Source organism: Cimex lectularius, unplaced genomic scaffold, assembly GCF_000648675.2.
Source record: "Cimex lectularius strain Harlan isolate CLEC.00 unplaced genomic scaffold, Clec_2.1 scaffold126, whole genome shotgun sequence".
NCBI classification, from domain to species: domain Eukaryota; kingdom Metazoa; phylum Arthropoda; class Insecta; order Hemiptera; family Cimicidae; genus Cimex; species Cimex lectularius.
The window spans coordinates 142,851-161,993 of NW_019392705.1; the positions used below are offsets into that span (position 1 = coordinate 142,851).

Genomic DNA, 19,143 nt, shown 5'->3' on the forward strand with positions numbered 1-19,143 from the left:
AGGCGATTTATTCTTACAGAAACGGAAGCTCTGGGTAGGGCTGAAAATATAATATCGCTCCTGGGCTAGATTGGTAGGGAAAAAATAATGGAGGTATCTCTTGGTACGAAGGCGAAACTTCGTGATTTATGTCCCGTTGGTTTTTCTCTCGGGCCCGCTTTGATTGTCGTAATGTTTTCCGAGGGGGGGGGAGTGTGTTAAGTAAAAAGGTTCATAAACTCCCGACGGGGAAGTGACGGATAAGACCGTCAGGAGACAACGCGGTTCGCATCATTCAAGCCGAGAAAAACCGTGAAAAGTGGATGAATCGATTATGAGAGGTCGTTAAAGGGCACTAATGCCTTCATAATTCACTGGTCCTCTTGCTTTTACCCCATGTACCATTCATTTATCCGAATCCTTCGACGTCGGACCAGTTTTTTTTTAAACAATTAAAACCTTTCGGAACAATAACAGGAACAAACAGAAAAACCGACAAACAGCGATAATATATAACACGAACGCCCTAATCTGGAAACATTACAAGCCAGATAGGATCTTCACGGTCCTGCACGTTGTAGGTGTGTTTGCCCGAACGTTCCTGATAGGGATCGGTCGGAGAAACAAATTAATTAATCCGAAGACAAGTGTGGAAGGGTTGCTCGGCCATATGCCCGGAGCCTCTTCTTAAACCGCTTTTACCCGCGGGCACCGGAGCTAAAAGCTAAAATACCCCAGAACAAAAAGCATTTTCTATTTTGAACATTTTAAAGGTTTTTGAAGGTTAGAACTCGTGTTATTTTAACCTTTGCCATTTTTTTATACAGGCTGACCCCAGATCATGGGTCAAAAATTCAACATCTAATAGGAAATTAAACGCTGCGTAAAAAAGGTCCTATAAACCTGGGTCCGAAAAGCCTTCGGGACAGAGCTAGTTTAGCTGTTTTGGCCTGTCAGATGCGGCAAAAATACAACAAAAATGACTAAGAAATTTAGCTACAACCCCCCCTAAAAAGAAGAGAAGTGCCATGTCAACCTGACAAAAAACAGCCAGGTTAGGCCGACCAGGAAAAAGACAAGTTTCTGGAATTTGACAAAAAAAATCTGATAATTTCTCTTATAAAGTATAAAATTTCCTGTAGCCTATGAAATGGTAAACCTATCACCCTATCCTATCCTCGCTGATTTTTGTTTGTTCAGACGCGTTTCGGATTTCGCCTAATTTCGATGAAAATCACTTTAAAAATATCACCCAAATACTGAATATGACACGAGCCAAGTGAAAATGACATGCCAGTCTGACAAAAAACAGCCAGGTTAGGCCGACCAGGAAAAAGCCAAGTTTCTGGAATCTGACAATTTGTCTTGTAAAGTATAAAATTTCCTGTATCCTTTGGAATGGAAAACTTATCATCTTGTCCTATGCTCGCTGATTTTTGTCTGTTCAGACACGTTTCAGATTTCGCCTAATTTCGATGAGTGAGAGAGAAGAGCCAAGCGAAGTGACATGTCAGACTGGCAAAAAAAAGCCATGTTAGGCCGACCAGGAAAAAGCCAAGTTTCTAAAATCTGAAAAAAATTTGACATTTTCTCGTACAAATTATAAGATTTCCTGTTGTCTGCGGAATGATAAAAGTATCACCAATCAGTCTGACATAAAACGGCAGACCAGGAAAAAGCCAAGTTTTTGGAATCTGACAAAAAAAAATCTGACAATTTCTGTTATAAATTATAAAATTTCCTGAAGGCTTTGGAATGGTAAACCTATCCCCTATCCTATCTTTGATGATTTTTTTTTGTTCAGACGCGTTTCGGATTTCCTAATTTGGATGAAAAACACTTTACAAATATCACCCAAATACTGAATTTGAGAAGAGCCAAGAGACATGTCAGACTTGTACAAAACAGCCAGGTAAGGCTGACCAGGTTGACAGGAAAAATCCAAGTTTCTCGAATCTGAAAAAAAACCTGACAATTTCTCGTATAAATTGTAAGATTTCCTGTTGTCTGCGGAATGATAAACCTATCATCCTATCCTTGCTGATTTTTGTTTGTTCAGACGGGTTTCGGCATTCGCCTCATTTGGTATAAGTCCACTTTACAAACATCACCCAAACACTGAATATAGCGAAACGCATCTGTCCCTCCCTTCAAAAAAATAAAAAAAAATATCGAGAATAGGCAGACGTTGATGACAGTTTTAAACAGTAAATTTATCTTTTATAAATTTATATTACTGTGCTTACTTTGGTTTTTTATGAGACTTGCGAATCGGCGTGCGAAAATCCGCACTGTTTCTCTTCAATTCATATGTCTCCCATAAATTAGCACTATGGGCATATTCTTCACTAGAGAGGTCATTTTTTCATTAAAGTGAAAGACGACATGCACACACCGAATTAATTGAAGATCGGAGACAATGACATAGTTTGAAAGGTTCGAACATGAAGTCGCCTGTCTTTGCACACTTACGTTAAGTCCAAACTAAGCTCATTTTCGCTAATTTGACGGAGAATTCCATCATCGACAGGGTTAATTTTGGGACATTTTTTAATAAGGGGTGCATCTTTTGAATTTGTCGATAAAAATATCAGCGGTGAATTTTTTGTTCCTCTCCGTTTATAACTTTGAAAAATCGTGAAAATGATAATTCTCAACCAATCAGGATGGTTTTAGTCTCATTCCACGCTGAAATAAATGCACTATGAATGTTTCGAGTTGTTTTATGCTAGTATTAGTTGTTTATTTACTATTTCACAAATAAGGTCAAAAAACGTGTTTTTTTCTTCTTTTTTTAACCCTAGTTTTGTAGTGAAGACTTTCCGGACCCAGTTTTTTCACTCAAAGTTCAATTTCCTGTAAGATCTTGAATGTTTGACCCATGATCTACCCAGTACACCTAGTAAAAAATTTATTTTATTATATATTTTTTATTAGAGTTGGCATTCTATATTTGAAATATTATGGAATTTTAAAAGTATTTTCACCTTATAATTAAGTTATCTCGAATTTTTTTAAAATATTTATATAAAAACCAAAGCAAGCACGGTAATATAAATTTATATTGTCGAAAAAATTGTAAAAATTATATATATTGTAGTGGCAGTGATTTTTTAAGCAGTGTTTGCGTATCAGATGTGACATGGGCATAGCCTGGGCTTCGTGGCTGGAGACATCGATCGACTGCACGCCTAACAATTTAGGATTGATAACCACAAGATAAATATATTGTTAGAAAATAATCTATCATCAAGGTCTGCCTATCCTCGAATTTTTTTGGTACAGATGCGTTTCGCTATATTCGGTGTTTGGGTGATATTTGTAAAGTAACCACCCAAATGAGGTGAAATGCCGAAACGCCAAAAACAAAAATCAGCGCTGATAGGACAGGATGATAGGTAACTATAGGTTTATCATTCCGCAGACAACAGGAAATTTTACAGTTTATAAGAGAAATTGTCAGATTTTTTTCAGATTTTAGAAACTTAGATTTTTTCTTATTAACCTGGTCAGCCTAACCTGGCTGTTTTTTGTCAGATTGACATGGCACTTCTCTCGGCTCTTCTCATATTCAGTGATTGGGTGATATTTTTAAAGTGACTTCACCCAAATGAGACGAAATGTCGGAAAACCTCTGAACAAACAAAAATCAGCAAGGATAGGATAGGGTGATAAGTTTACCATTTCATAGGCTACAGGAAATTTTGTACTTTATAAGAGAAATTGTCAGATTTTTTTTTTGTCAGATTCCAGAAACTTGGCTTTTTCCTGGTCGACCAAACCTGGCTGTTTTGTCAGACTGATTGATTATAGGTTTATCATTCCGCAGACAACAGAAAATCTTATAATTTGTACGACAAAATGTAAGATTTTATTTCAGACTCTAGAAACGTTTTTTTTTGTCAGATTCCAGAAACTTGGCTTTTTCCTGGTCGACCAAACCTGGCTGTTTTATGTCAGACTGATTGATGATAGGTTTATCATTCCGCAGACAACAGGAAATCTTATAATTTGTACGAGAAAATGTAAGATTTTTTTTCAGATTCTAGAAACTTTTTTTTTGTCAGATTCAAGAAACTTGGCTTTTTCCTGGTCGGCCTAACATGACTGTTTTTTTGTCAGACTGACATGTCACTTCGCTTGGTTCTTCTCATATTCAGTGTTTGGGTGATTTTCATCCAAATTAGGTGTAAGCCGAATCGCGTCTGAACAAAAAAAATCAGCGAGGTTAGGATAGGGTGATAGGTTTACCATTTCATAGGCTACAGGAAATGTTATACCTTATAAGAGAAATTGTCAGATTTTTTTTGTCAGATTCCGGAAACTTGGCTTTTTCCTGGTCGGCCTAACCTGGCTGTTTTTTGTCAGGTTGACATGGCACTTCTCTTATTTTTAGGGGGATTGTAGCTAAATTTCTTAGTCATTTTTGTTGTATTTTGACCGCATCTGACAGGCCGAAATAGCGAGTGATCAAAAATGACCGAAGAAATGCTTCTCCCAATAAAAAAAACGGGAAATGTTAGGTGTCAATAGTGCAAAGTGTAAAACGGAAATGTGCCGATTACCCGGCCACTGTTATTTCTACACCTACGATGGCGTGCGGGCGTCGTGTTTTCGTCGTTATTAACTGGAATTATGCAAAACAGTACAAAATGTTCCATCGGCCTTTTATCTGGATCGGCCGAAACAATTGTTTACAAGTGTTACTCGTCCCCCGTGGCTAGTTTTGAATACTAACGCGTTCCCGGACGCCAGGTGCAGGACGGACCGATAACTCCCAACTAGAAAAACACACTCGGCACTATTTCATGCTCGTCGAAACGATGGAGGGTTCGAACCTTTCGATTTTTCCACCAACAGCTTAATTTTCCCAATCCATCGACTGACGGCAATTATTAAAACGCTGTTTCAAACCTTAACAACGGAAAAAAGGGTTGAGGGAGGCGCTAAGGGAAATATATAGTCATGACACACAAATAAGTACGGCCTGGGAGGAGATAGGGCGTTAAAGATTTATGTGCTTTTTGGCAGCGGGAGGGTGCTAGTTTGCATAAGAAACACTCCTTCACACGGCCACTGTATATCAAGTTAATTATACGTCAATCTTTGAATTTTTATCTCGAGTTTATTTAAATCGTGACGGCCCGAATCCGATATAATTTCTTAATTTCAGGGCAAGATAATCGATTCGAGGGGGGGGGCGAGGCTGAAGGGGATGGTATATTTTCATGTTTCTCCGATAAAAATGACGTCAATGACGATGGACCTGATCGTAAACATGACTCGCTGGAAGTGGTGACACACTAAAAATAAGCCTGTCGATATCAGGGACAAATCGCAATGTAACTATTTTTAATACATGCCCATTTTTAAACCCTGCTTAAAAATCGATTAGTGACAAGTTTTGAAGTTTTATTGAACCTCATCAAAGCCATCTGTATACCCTAATGTTCTCCTGAATTCTTCTTCTCTTTTGTAGTCTGTTCGGACTTTATCGGATGATGCAATGTTTCCAGGATCATTTCTATGAATAGGTTTCTGATTTTATTAATTATTATCGTGTACTTGAATTGTTTAGTTCACGTCCAATTGGATTGCCTCTGGTGCCTAAATGAGCTTTTCCTTGCTTTTGGCTGTAGGTTTGCCAGTTTTTGTATGTTCCTTAATGTATATCTTGTTTTTATTGAATTTTGGTCCATCAAACAAACTACTTAAATCGTTACTTCGATTAAAGGAACAATCACAGGAAGCAAGATTTTCGACGATTTATATTTCGTGAACAATGGCCAATAATTTGGACAGCGGGTCCTTATTGTGTAATTTGTATCCGCCTGATTTTATAACCGCTGCACCGACTATTCCTGCAGATCAAAATTGATATATAATTGTAAATTTAAAATTGAGCAAAAAACTAAGGTTACTACTACCTTGGCTCATGTTTGGCCCTTGGTAATGATGATAAAACTAGGTGGTTTATGCTCTTCAGGCACTGCAGCCTTCTGGCTTATTGTACCTTCCTAGTTCCTTAGTTCATTCAATAGACTCAATCCTTCTCCTTGGAAATATCAGGTCATTGTCTGTTGCTACTACAATTTCATTCCCTAGGTTTTTTCTGTACGCTAGGTTGAATCTTCATTGAGCCGTTGCTTCGCAATCGAAGATGATATGGGTGGTTGTTTCCTCTTCTTCAATGTGATTGACAGTTTTGTTGAGAATCCTTCATCCCTCCATACTTTGAGCCGTGGCACCCAAAGTGATGTTTTGGGTGATACGTTTTCCCTCTGGAGATTTTGGATGCATTTAGCTACTATTTCTGATGTGTCCTTTTTACATGCTAATAGTTTCAGGACTGCTTGATGATTCAGTTCAATGCAATAGACTCGATCCTTCTTCTCAGAAGTATTAGGTCATTGTTTGTTGCTACTACAATTTCATTCTCTAGGTTTTTCCTGTAGTCTAGGTTAAAACTCCACTGAGCTGTTGTTTCGCTTTCGAAGATGATTTGGGTGGCTGATGCCTCCTCCTCGTTAAATAATCTGCAGATGGAATCATCGTTGCATATGCCCAGTTGTGTAGATATTTTCTCAGATGTGACCGGTTAATAGTCCTATCTATCTGAGTCTGGCCATCTCCAACTGCAGCAATGTTGGTCCAGTTTTGGCGAGGGTTAGGCCGCTAGAGTTTATCCACTTCTCCATCTGTTTTGTTTGGATCCATTCTGCGATGGAGGATTCTGTATTTGTTTTTGCTATCCCAATTATACGTTCTGGGCTTATGTTTGGACTTGCAGATCTTCCTCTGGCCGGTGCATTTCCCTTTTCCTTACCCAAAATTCCTTTATGCCTTGGCACCCAAGATTTCATTAGGTTGTTGGGTTTACCTAGGTTTTGGAGTTAGTTTGCAGTGAGTTTGCCAGTTTTGGTGAGAGTTGTTTCATCCTAAGTTTACTCTGTCCACCGCCGCTAGAGTTTATCCATTTTTCTTTTTGTTTTGTTTGGATCCATTCTGCGATTGAAGATTCTGTGTATGTTTTTGTTACCCCAAGTATAGGTTCAGGATTATGTATGGACTTGCCGATCCTCCTCTGGCCAGGGTGTCAGTTTTTCGTTACCCAAAATTATGCCTTGGCACCCAAGATTTCATCGAGTTGTTGTGTTTCCCCAGGTTTTGGAGCTGGTTTCCAGTGAGTTTGCCAGTCTTGGTGAGGGTTGTTTCATCCTAAGTTTACTCTGTCCACGGCCGCTAAAGTTTATCCATTTTTCTTTTTGTTTTGTATGGATCCATTCTGCGATGGAAGATTCAGTCTATGTTTTTGTTGTCCCAAGTATAGGTTTTGGGCTTAAGTATGGACTTGCAGATCCTCCTCTGGCCAGGGTGTCAGTTTTTTCGTTACCCAAAATTATGCTTTGGCACCCAAGATTTCATCGGGTTGTTGTGTTTCCCCAGGTTTTGGAGATTTTAAATGCATTCACTGAGTTATTTTTTATGTGATTTTTTTACACGCTTGGTTTATTAGCTGAGTGGCTATCAGATCTTACTAGCATTTGTCAGTGTAACCTCTTTTATAAATTCACTAGGTTTTTGTGGTCCGATTGTCCAATTAACATCTTTCAATTAATTAAGGTTTTTAGTTGAGATAAAAGTCAGTGTCACGAGCGGGATTCGAACCCACGACCTTCGGCTTAATACGCCGCTACTCTACCACTTGAGCTATCGTGACTTCGATCCACTAGGACACTAACATCCCATGTCAGCCCCACCTTTTTGAAAAATGGCAACGGGGTTGAGATGGGAAGTTAGTATCCGAGTGGATTGAAGTCATGATAGCTCAAGTGGGCACAACAGCGGCGTATCAAGCCGAAGGTCGTGGGTTCGAATCCCGCTCGTGACACTGACTTTTTTATCTCAACTAAAAACCTCTTTTATAAAATTTCTATAGCACGAGGATTTCTGCTTGAAAAACCGAAGTATACTCCTCTAATGCGTTTGACTGCTCATATCTTGGCTTTCTTCGTTTATTTTGGAACCATCTGAAAACCACGTTGTATCTGATACTCTCCTAAGTTCTCTCCTCACCTTTATAGGAAAAATATTTCCGGGATCATGTAGTCAGTACTCATTTCTAAGAACGTGTACGAGGGCGTCTGATTTACCTTTTGCCCTTAGAATTAATTCTGATAAATTATTATTAACGAGAATAAAAGACACAGAAAATTAATAATGAAACTCATTTTAAACATTACAAATCGTAATTAAGAATGAAAGGACAGTAACAGGAATAAAGTAATTGTCAAAAAGTGCAATATTTATTATTGAAAAATTATTAATATTAATTTATTAAAAGGCGTGAATTGGTATTATAATGTTAAAAAAATAAATAAATATAATTTAAAAAAAAAAAACAGGGCAGAAAAATTATAAGAAAGATAATAGATTTAATCAGAAATGAAAAAGAATATCGAAATTAATAGTTTAAAATTTAACAAAACAAAAGGTGGAAATTATGTGAAATGGAGGATTAACGAGTTTATTGTCTATATGTTTGAAAAGAGATGATAAGAGGTACTCACCGCGATGTCCCTGTGATTGCCTGAGAAGGGCCAGAAACAATGCGCATCACCCCAACCAGTTCTTGGGCTTTGTTGACACTAAGGGTCACAGAGACATAACTTGTGAGTAACTCAAATTAGGAAAATGGGCCGAGGTTTGGGTCTGGAGCTGGAAATGACGGGATGGAGGAAAAGGTTGAGAAAATAATAAAGTAAAATTAAAAAAAAAATTAAAATTAAATGAAATTGGGGGAAAAATTCGGCCTGAGCCAAAACGCGTTGTCCCCGATTGTGTCTGCGGTATAATTTAAAAAAACCCTAGCCTAATTTGTGTTTAGCTTGAATTTAAATTTCAAATCCCCTTAGGCACAAGGAAAAAAATTCCAAAATTTCATTTATCAGGTTGAAGTTTCGTCTTAAAATCAAAGAAATTACGGATTGAAATGATCTGCCCTGAAAAAAAATCTGTCTTAAAAAAATATATATAAAAATAAATGAAATAAAAATAAAAATATAATTCCGCGTGAACTGGATGCATAAAACTTTTCCCCCGAACTGTAAAACTGACAAGTCACGGAAAGTTAATTGTTCATGAACCATGTGCAATTAATAAACCGTGTGCGAGCTTTCCTTTAACGCCTTGGCGTGGCCGGCGGTTTAATTTGAAATCGACCCAGGACGGGAGGTCAAATTACCTTGGTGGTATGTGTCCTGAGGCTGCTTTCCGTCGCGAACCCCTTACCGCAGATGGTGCAGTGGAACGGCCGGTTCTTGGCCCGCTCCACCTGCGCGTCGTGGTTCCTCAGGTGCTGCTGCAGGTTCGACAGCTGGATGAAGGCGCGGCCACACTCGGCCAAGTGGCACCGGTACGGCCTCTCTCCTGAAACACGAAAATAAACAAATCGTCAAAATCAAGGACTTTAAAAACAAACAAAACCAAAGGTCGAGCCATTCTTCAAAAGGTCGAGGCTGTCTTCATACCAACTGAATATTTGACCATTTAGCCTCCTTTATCTCAAACTAAGTGATACAAACAATTCAATCCATGCCCTTTTATCATGAGGGTTTAGCTATTTACCATAGACGACATAGACTTTTTTTAGAACTTCAAGTGACAATTTATGACAAAATTAAAGAGACATTTGCGAAATGAAATAATTTAACATGATTTTTCCAGTCATCCTGGTCTGCCTTATCCTCGCTGTTTGGACTGATGAGTTATGGCATTTTGTCTACTTAAGTGGTGGATTTGGGTTTCTTCATTCTATAAGTTTCATTTAGGCCAGAATTTCAGATCCAACGAGAAATCTGGGGTTCAAGGTTGATCTTCACAGAGCTTTGACACTTCGAAGTGTCAAATAAGTCTATGAAAGATTGGTAGAAAAAAAAAATAAACGAAGGAAATAAAATTAGCTGGGACAATTCAAAGTGATAGTTGATGCCTATTAAAGGCAGGTTTGAGGAAAAAAACCGAAGGAAATAAAAATAATTTAATTTCATATTTCCAGTCAACCTGGTCTGGCTTATCCTCGCAATTTGGACTGATGAGTTATGGCATTTTCCATACTTAAGATGCGGATTTTTGTTTCTTCATTCGCTAAGTTTCATCTCGGCCAGAAGATCCCACGAGAAATCTGGGGTTCAAGGTAGGTAGGTCAGAAATGATAATTCTATTAAACATTGGCAGAAAAAAGTAATAAATAAATAAACGAAGGAAATAAAATTAGCTTGGACACTTCAAAGTGACAATTGATGTCTATTAAAGCCAGGTTTGAAGAAAAAACCGAAGGGAAAAAAATTTAATTTGATTTTTCCTGTCATCCTGGCGTGCCTTATCCTACCTGTTTGGACTGATGAATTATGGCAATTTTATCTCGGTCAGAATTTACAGATCCAGCGAGAAATCTGGGGTTCAAGGTTGGTCTTCACAGAGCTTTGACACTTCAAAGTGTCAAATGGTAAGTCTATTAAAGATTGGCAGAAAAAATTATTCGAATGAAATAAAATTAATTAGCTTGGACACTTCAAAGTGACAATTGATGTCTATTAAAGGCAGATTTGAGGGAAAAAAACCGAAGGAAATAAAAGTAATTTAATTTGATATTTCCAGTCAACCTGGTCTGGCTTATCCTCGCAGTTTGGAATGATGAGTTATGGCATTTACCATACTTAAGTGGCGGAGTTTTGTTTCTTCATTGCCTAAGTTTCATCTCGGTCAGAATTTACAGATCCAACGAGGAATCTGGGTTTGAAAGTAGGTCCTCATTGAAGTTTGGGCACTTTAAAGTGTCAAATAAGTCTATTAAAGGCAGATTTGAGGAAAAAACCGAAGGAAATAAAAGTAATTTAATTTGATTTTTCCAGTCAACCTGGTGTGCTTTATCCTGTTTGGACTGATGAATTATGGCAATTTGCCTTCTTAAAGTGGTGGAGTTTCATCTCGGTCAGAATTTACAGATCCAACGAGAAATCTGAGATTCAAGGTCTTCAATGAAGTTTGGACACTTCAAAGTGTAAATTTTTAAATCTACGAAAACAGATATGAGAAAAAAACTCAAAGGAAATAAAAGTATTTAAATTTGATTTTTTCCAGTCAACCTGGTCTGGCTTATCCTCGATGTATGGACTGATGAGTTATGGCATTTTCCATACTTAAGTTGTGGATTTTTGTTTCTTCATTCACTAAGTTTCATTTCGGCCAGAATTTACATATCCAACGAGGAATCTGGGGTTCAAAGTAGGTCCTCATTGAAGTTTGGGCACTTTAAAGTGTCAAATAAGTCTATTAAAGGCAGATTTGAGGAAAAAACCGAAGGAAATAAAAGTAATTTAATTTGAATTTTCCAGTCAACCTGGTGTGGCTTTATCCTAGCTGTTTGCACTGATGAATTATGGCAATTTGCATTCTTAAAATGATGGAGTTTCATCTCGGTCAGAATTTCCAGATCCAACGATAAATCTGTGGTTCATGGTCTTCATTGAAGTTTGGACACTTCAAAGTGTAAATTGTTAAATCTACGAAAACGATTTGAGAAAGAAAAAACTCGAAGGAAATAAAATTATTTTAATTTTATTTTTTCCGGTCATACTGGTCTGGCTTATCATCGCTGTTTTGACTAAAAGACTGGACACGTCGAAGTGTCGAAGTGTCAATTAGTCTGTTAAGATTTTGACTGTTTAGTATGGCATTTTGCTTTCTGAAGTGATGGATTTGTGTTTCTTTATTCGCCAAGTTTCATCTGCAAGAATTTACAGATTCAACGAGGAATCTGGGGTTTGAGGTGTCTTCACAGAGCTTGGATACTTCAAAGTCAGTTGGTACGTTTGTTAAAGACAGATTTGAGGAACAAACCGAAGTTAATAATAGAATGTGCTGGGGTTCAAGGTGGCGCCGTAGAGCTTGGATCCGGCCCATAAGGCCGTCTTCCCATGCATCGATGTTTTTCGTGATTGTCATTATGTCGATAATATTACGACTTTAGAAACAATCTCCTGTACGAGATGTCCGGTTATATTTGGTTCCGGCTGGTGCACACGATAAAGAGGACAATTTGACTACAGTTAACGCTTTTCCCGGGGTTGAGACAATCGTGTCATGCCTCGGGTCATTCGATCAAATTGATTTCTAAGAAAACATTCACAGTGTTGAATTGTAACGAGGCGTGGGACGGGGAATTAAAAATATTGATAAAGCGAAATAACCAATTTCTCGCTTTTAACGCAATGCCGTATTGGCTTTAATTCACCCCCGTCGACCAACCCGTGAAGGCAAGGGGGTCGAGGGAGGGAAAAAATTGTAGTAATTTTCTTCTGACAAAAGAAAAAAGCTCTTTGTGAGAAAGGGGTGGACGCCTGGGCTGCGGTTGACGCGCCACGCCCATTTTTTATCCACAGCGCGACCGACGTTTGGACTTTTTCGAGTGCATTTGCACCGGGCGCGACCGCGGACGACGGTGTCTATTAAACCGAGTGAGTATGGATGTATCCGTCAATGCACGATTCCCCATTGCATTATTCAATCACCGGGAATTGGGCTCTTTCAAACAACGCCCTTTTAGGAAATTCCTACTGTAAAATCCCACCCGATGCAATATGCAACCGGGGGGGGGGGATAATGCATATGCGTGAAGGGCCTTGTCACGGCCAGGACGTGTCAAACGACCGATTCAAAACGGCGAGTGCGTACAATTGAAATTTCTTCCCACGCTAAGCTTTTAGTTCAGATCCGTTAATCTTTCTATTAATACACGGACAACGAAAAAAAACAACAGAATTTTCAATCATTTTGGATTTTTTTTATCCTTGCTACATATATAAAAAAACAAATATATTACAAGGCTCTCAGAACATCCCATCAAATTTGAACACTAGGAGAAGAAGAAATCAGAGAAAAATTAAATATATTATATATAATACAGATGACATCAAAACAATTAAAATAACTGAGAATAAAAAACCGAAAAATATGAACATTCAAACTTATGAGGGACGTACACCTGGCTCTTTAAAACTGAAATAAATATAAATATATACCTACATAATAAACTAGAAAATTTCAATTAATTATTCTTTTTATCTAAGGTTTTTTGATGAGATGAAAAATAAGTGTAACGAGCGGGATTCGAACCCACGACCTTCTGCTTAATACGCCGCAGCTCTAACCACTTGTGCTAGCGTAGATCCACTCGGACACCAACTCATCTCAACCTACAACCGTTCGAATGTTCCTTCTTTTTTGCCACATTTTCAATTTTTATTTAATTTTTCATCTCAACCATAAACCTCAGATCAAAAGAATAATTAATATGGTCAATTATGGCCACTACACATGTATGGATTAATTTGATAATTAAAAGAAGTAATTGCTACCCGTGGCCACTTCATAAGTCCCTGAGAATCGAATCCTGATTATACATTTGAAAGTGTGGCAAAAAAGAGGGAAAATTAAGGTTGTAGGTTGAAATGGGAAGTTGGTGTCCGAGGGGATCGAAGTCAAGACAGCTCCAGTCGATAGGCGTATCGAGCCGAAGGTCGTTGGTTCGGATCCCGCTCGTGATACTGATTTTTCATCTCATCCAAAACTCTTACATAAAAAGAATAACTAATTGGAATTTTCTAGTTTGTTATAAGTGGTGGATTTTGTGTTTCTTTATTTGCTAAGATTCATTTCGGCCGGAATTTACATATCCAACGAGGAATTTAAGGTTCAAGGAAGGTCTTCTCAGAGCTTTGGCACTTCAAAGTGTCAGATGACAAGTAAATTAAAGATTGGCGGAAAAAATATTAAATAAACGAAAGAAAAAAATTAGCTTGGACACTTCAAAGTAACAATTGATGTCTATTAAAGGTAGGTTTGAGGGAAAAAACCCGAAGGAAATAAAAGTAATTTAATTTGATTTTTCCAGTCATCCTGGTCTGCCTTATCCTGTTTGGACTGATGAGTATGGCACTTTTGCCTACTTAATTAGTAGATTTGTGTTTCTTTATTCGCTCAGTTTCATCTCGGCCAGAATTCACAGATCCAACGACGAAACTGGGGTTCAATAGGCGTATCGAGCCGAAGGTCGTTGGTTCGAATCCCGCTCGTGATACTAATTTTTCATCTCATCCGAAAACCTTAGATAAAAAGAATAATTAATTAGAATTTTCTAGTTTGTTTTGTGTGTATATATTTATTTAATTTACTTCCGCTTGAAAGACCGAGGTGTACTTCCCTCTTAAATTTGAACGCTTATATTTTCTCTTAGATAAAAATAATAATTAAATGGAATAATTAATATGGTCAATTATGCCCACTAAACAAAAATTGGATAAACTAGAAAATCTTAAGAAAGATCACACTGGTAAAAAAATCCTCATAAGATCAGACAGCCAAGCAGTCCTGAATGTATTAGCATTTAAAAAAGGACACATCCTAAATGCATCCAAAATCTCCAGAGGGAAAACAAATAACCTGAAATATGGGTGGCAGGGCAGAAAGGATAGAGGGATGAAGGATTCTCACGAAAACTGTCCGACACATTGAAATAGAGAAAATATTTTATTTTGGGACTAGAGTACCCTAAGAATAACCTAGACCTTATATAAACATAATAATTAATTAAAATAATTAATTTGTTGAAGTCGTGATGAGCGGTCACGAATGAAAGAATGAGGTAGTTAAGAAAAAAAACCTTTTTAATTTTTTTTCCAAGACTTTCGCCCTTTATTCGGGTCATCTTCGGGAAAAAATACAATTTAAGATCTACATATAAATTTGGTATCAAGTATTTCATACTCACATAAAGTGTGGTGCTATTCTTGTGGTGTCATATTGGTTTTGTGTGAAAGTGTTGTGAAACGTCAATTATGCTGTTTTTATATGATTGAAACGCGGTGGGGGACGCGGTAAATCTTGGAAATTTTCTTTGATCATAGGCGGTTTTAAATGAAAAAACACTCTGTCACAATCACAAAAAGCACCAGAATACAAATTCACGTTTCACAACACTTTCACACAAAACCAATATGACACAACAAGAATAACACCAAACTTTATGTGAGTATGAAATACTTGATACCAAATTTATATTTACATCTTAAATTTTATTTTTCCCAATCAACGTATCTTTTATAATTTATTCTAAATCCCATGAAGATGACCCGAATAAAGGTCGAAACGTCGGAAAAATGAAAAAGGTGTTTTTCTAAACTACCTCATTCTTGACCGCTCCTCTTGACTTCAACAAATTATGAAACAACAGGTCACTAAGAAACACGCATAAATTAATTAATATGGTCAATTATGACCAGTAAACATATATAATAATATAATAATTAAAGAAGTAATCACATCGCTGACCCCCTTCATAATATCACTGAGAATCGAATCCTGATTACACGATATCTGAAAAATAGCAAAAAGGGGGAAAATTCGAAAGGTTTTGGATTGAGACGAGGAGTTGGGGTCCGAGTGGATCTAAGTCACGATAGCTCAAGTAGTTAGAGCATTGGTGTATTGAGCCAAAGTTCGTAGGTTCGAATCCCGCTCGTGACACTATTTCATCTCAACCAAGACCTTAGCTAAATAGAATATTAATTGAAATAATCAATATGGACAATTATGACGACTAAACATACAAGGAATAACACCAACCACTTGAATTAATGATCACATAATACAAAATATAAATAATATTAGCAATAATAAGTTTTTAGGGAAAAGTAGTACAATCACAAACTGTAAACTTTTAAAAGTTGAAACAAAAGAAGGTAACAAGTTTTGTAATGTAGCAAAAGTACCAAATCATATTGTGAATTTTGTTGTCTCTGGACACGAGGTGTGAAAGCTAAGGAAGAGACATGGAAAATCAAGCTTAGCGTCAGTTATAATTTACCTAGCATTTTCAATTTTCCAATTTGATGATCCACCCTAGGTCCCATCTAGGTAAGATATATCTGGGAAAATTTGGTGGGGAAACAATTCAACTAAATCTCTGTGGCTACTCATGCATCATCATAGTGCGGGTCATCGCCATCACGACATTTTGCATCATCTCTGAACACCAAGCATATTAAGTGAACAAATTAAATGACGGATATTTCAAAACAAGCGATTACTAATCGAAATAACTTAGAAGCTTTTCTTGACTGGGACAAAAACAATCTGACTTCGGGCATAAATTTTTGGATGGAGGTCGGGCTTAGAGTATTTCTAGGTACGGCACTATTTTTTAAAAATATAAAATGATAATTTTGTATAAATGTTTGTATACAGGAAGCTTGGGAAGAAACTATGGATAAAAGTTCAAGCTTGACGTCAGTACTAATTTATTTAGCATTTTTAATTTTCCTATTTGATATTGGATATTCAACGCGGATGATTCAGAGTTGGTAAGCTATCTCTGAGCCGGTTTGGCGGGGATTCAATTAAATCTCTCAGTTCCTGCTCGTTAATTAGCTTCGGTCTTCCTGGACTCGCCTCATCATCGAGCGTTTCATCACCGTCACAAAATTTTGCGCCTTCTGAACCTCGAGTGTATCATCGAACTCAGACGGGCAGTTGAAAATACCCGATTGCCAATTTTTCTTCAAAAGCTCGTCTAATCGAGGACTAATCGATTCTGAGAGAACAAAGCGAGAACATCATCTCTATGAGTAAAAAAAGGGAAAATTTTAGTTTTAATTGGACAAGAAATATCAAAATAAAAAAGATAAGTTTTTCCGGTAGCTCCAAGGCGACCCCCGGGAAAAATTGTTAGTTGCGGAAGGTTAGGAGTGAAGGTCTGCAGTACAGAGTGCATAGTGCACGTCCGGCGTAATTTGTACCTTTCAGGGCGTCGGTTGCACCTCCGTGCATACACCATCTGTCTCTATGTCGTTGGAATGATCACGAAGGCCGACGTTGCAACTGCAACTCGGTTATTAAACTATTAAAGCTTCTTGTTTTCACACCGGGCTTCTGACACTTCTATAAAATCGAGGAATAAAGGGATGTCCAATTGTCTCGGGGGTACACTGTACGAATGGTTTTTAAGCGTTTATAACGGAAGCGGCAGATAAATCACACACGGAAGCAGGAAGCGCGCGAACCCTTTCTTGCCACGACAAAGCCCTTGCGGAAAAAACTGCCCCTGCGTCCTCCTCGGAATTAACATATACGGCCTCAGGAGACAAAAGAATGTTAATTTTATTCCGCGACGGAGTCTCCGGAAAAAACCAAGGTGAGAGACAGAGGGAAGAGGGGCCCCGTTCAAAAAACAAAAGAGGACGAGGGCACTATTGTCTTAGTTAAATTAGTGCCATTTGCATATGTATACAGTGGAAGGAGGGGTAGCAAGGCCCCTGCCACCTGGCCCTCCTTCCATGGAAAACCGGTGAAAACTGCCACATAAACACTTAGGCCAGGATCAGAAGGAAACCCCCTAAAAATGTCAGTTTAAAACGACACAATACATTAAATCACAATCAGGATATAAATTTTTTATGTCTGATTTACACCCTAAGGATAACATGAGAAAGACAGTTGCATCTATTTTCCTTTTGAAAACATTGAAATTAGTAAGCAAAGTTTATGAACCCTACGAATTGAGAGTCAACATGTACATAGTGAAATACAAGATGAAGTTATCGACCTGCAGCAATTACGAGTTGGATCTTCGGGAGGTCAAATTATGGATGAAATAAAAAGAAAAAGAACAGCTTCCGGCGACTTATATCGCCATCCTCAGGGCATCCCCAAGAAAAATGAATTTACATACACCACATAGGTTAAGATTGCACGTGTTGAGTAAGGTGTTGAGCGACAAGACATGAGGCATCCAACAAAACTCGCTAGATGTGAGGCTAAAAAATATTGCGCAATATTAATCCTAAACGGTCCAATGAAAAAAATATGGTGCAATAAAAATTAAACTCCCTCAAATTTTTGTTCAACGTTAAACATTCTTCAATACTAACCCTACGGGCAAAATTATTGCGCAACTCGTAATATTGTGCAATATAATTGATCTTCTGGGCCCGCCGTAACGATGAGTTGTAATCAGGATTCAATTCTCGTCAACAAATGAAATGGCCACAGGGAGCTGTTAGTGAAGTTATACTTCATTTAACTTATTAAATCCATTAGATTTCGTGGTCCGATTGGCCAAATAACATCTTTCGTTTAATTAATTTTTTTTTTGTAACTTATTGGTTGAGATAAAAAGTCAGTGTCACGAGCGGAGAGATTGGGCAATAGTATTGAATGATCTTCATTACAATTTATCAAGCAATAATATTGACGGCTCATAAGCGACTATGCTTTTCATAAGCACGACCTAGCTCGCTAGATGTGAAGATAAAAAATATTGCGCAATATTAATCCTAAACGGTCCAATGATAAAAATATGGCGCAATAAAAATTAAACTCGCAAACTAAAATTGAAATTTTGTATTGATAACCAGGATATTCCTTCCCAGCAACCAATAAAATTGACAGTATTGGAAATCAAGTTATTTTATTTTATTTTTTATATGTGCTTTTCGATTTTTTAATATTTATTGTCATGCCTATATATTTGGCAAATAATAAGACGATTTGGTTTGTCTAGTGGATTTTCTATTTGTGAAATTTACATAGATTTCTGATTATTTTGACACACCGAGTCCTGTCATTGATGATGTTGACTGCCGTTTGCAGTCTGTTCGCGGATATACGGATGCACTTTTCAACTGAGAGGGTTCAACTGTGTCATCAGACGTATTGCGACAGTTTTCCATAGTGGTAGGTTCAGCAAGTACAGCATGGGGCCTAAGATGTTGCCTTGCGGTACGCCGGCCTTAATTTCAAACCAAAGTATCCGTCTTGTTGTTTAACTTATTTAACCAAGCTTAACGTAGAAAATGGGGACGAATTTAAATTTAAACTGTTTTCCTTTGGAAATCTCAATTTTATCAAACTTACCTTGAAGAAGTTTCTGTTAATAGAGTCCAAATTTTTGAAATATAGAAAACGAAGCGCTACGAATTTAATTGGTAAAGGACTATTTCACATATTTAACTTTTTTCTAAGTAAAATGGTATATATATATATATATATTAGAAAATCTGAACCAGATTTGGTCATTTAAGTCTATTTTCAATCCACTGGATTTCT

At 37.5% G+C, this 19,143-nt stretch overlaps 1 protein-coding gene across 6 annotated transcripts in view; it reads right to left on the minus strand.

Moving 5' to 3' along the window:
* LOC106674274 (zinc finger protein 629) overlaps positions 1 to 19,143 on the minus strand; it is a 175,763-nt gene that overhangs the window by 20,627 nt on the left and 135,993 nt on the right. For 5 of the 6 annotated variants that reach the window (XM_024226247.1, XM_014406900.2, XM_024226249.1 and 2 more), the window contains 2 exons: positions 9,224 to 9,408; positions 8,550 to 8,627 (listed from right to left, as the gene is read on the minus strand). In XM_024226247.1, the coding sequence (XP_024082015.1) occupies positions 8,550 to 8,627; positions 9,224 to 9,408 (263 nt within the window). The remainder of the gene's footprint in view (positions 1 to 8,549; positions 8,628 to 9,223; positions 9,409 to 19,143) is intronic. The other variant, XM_014406903.2, reaches the window with a different exon arrangement.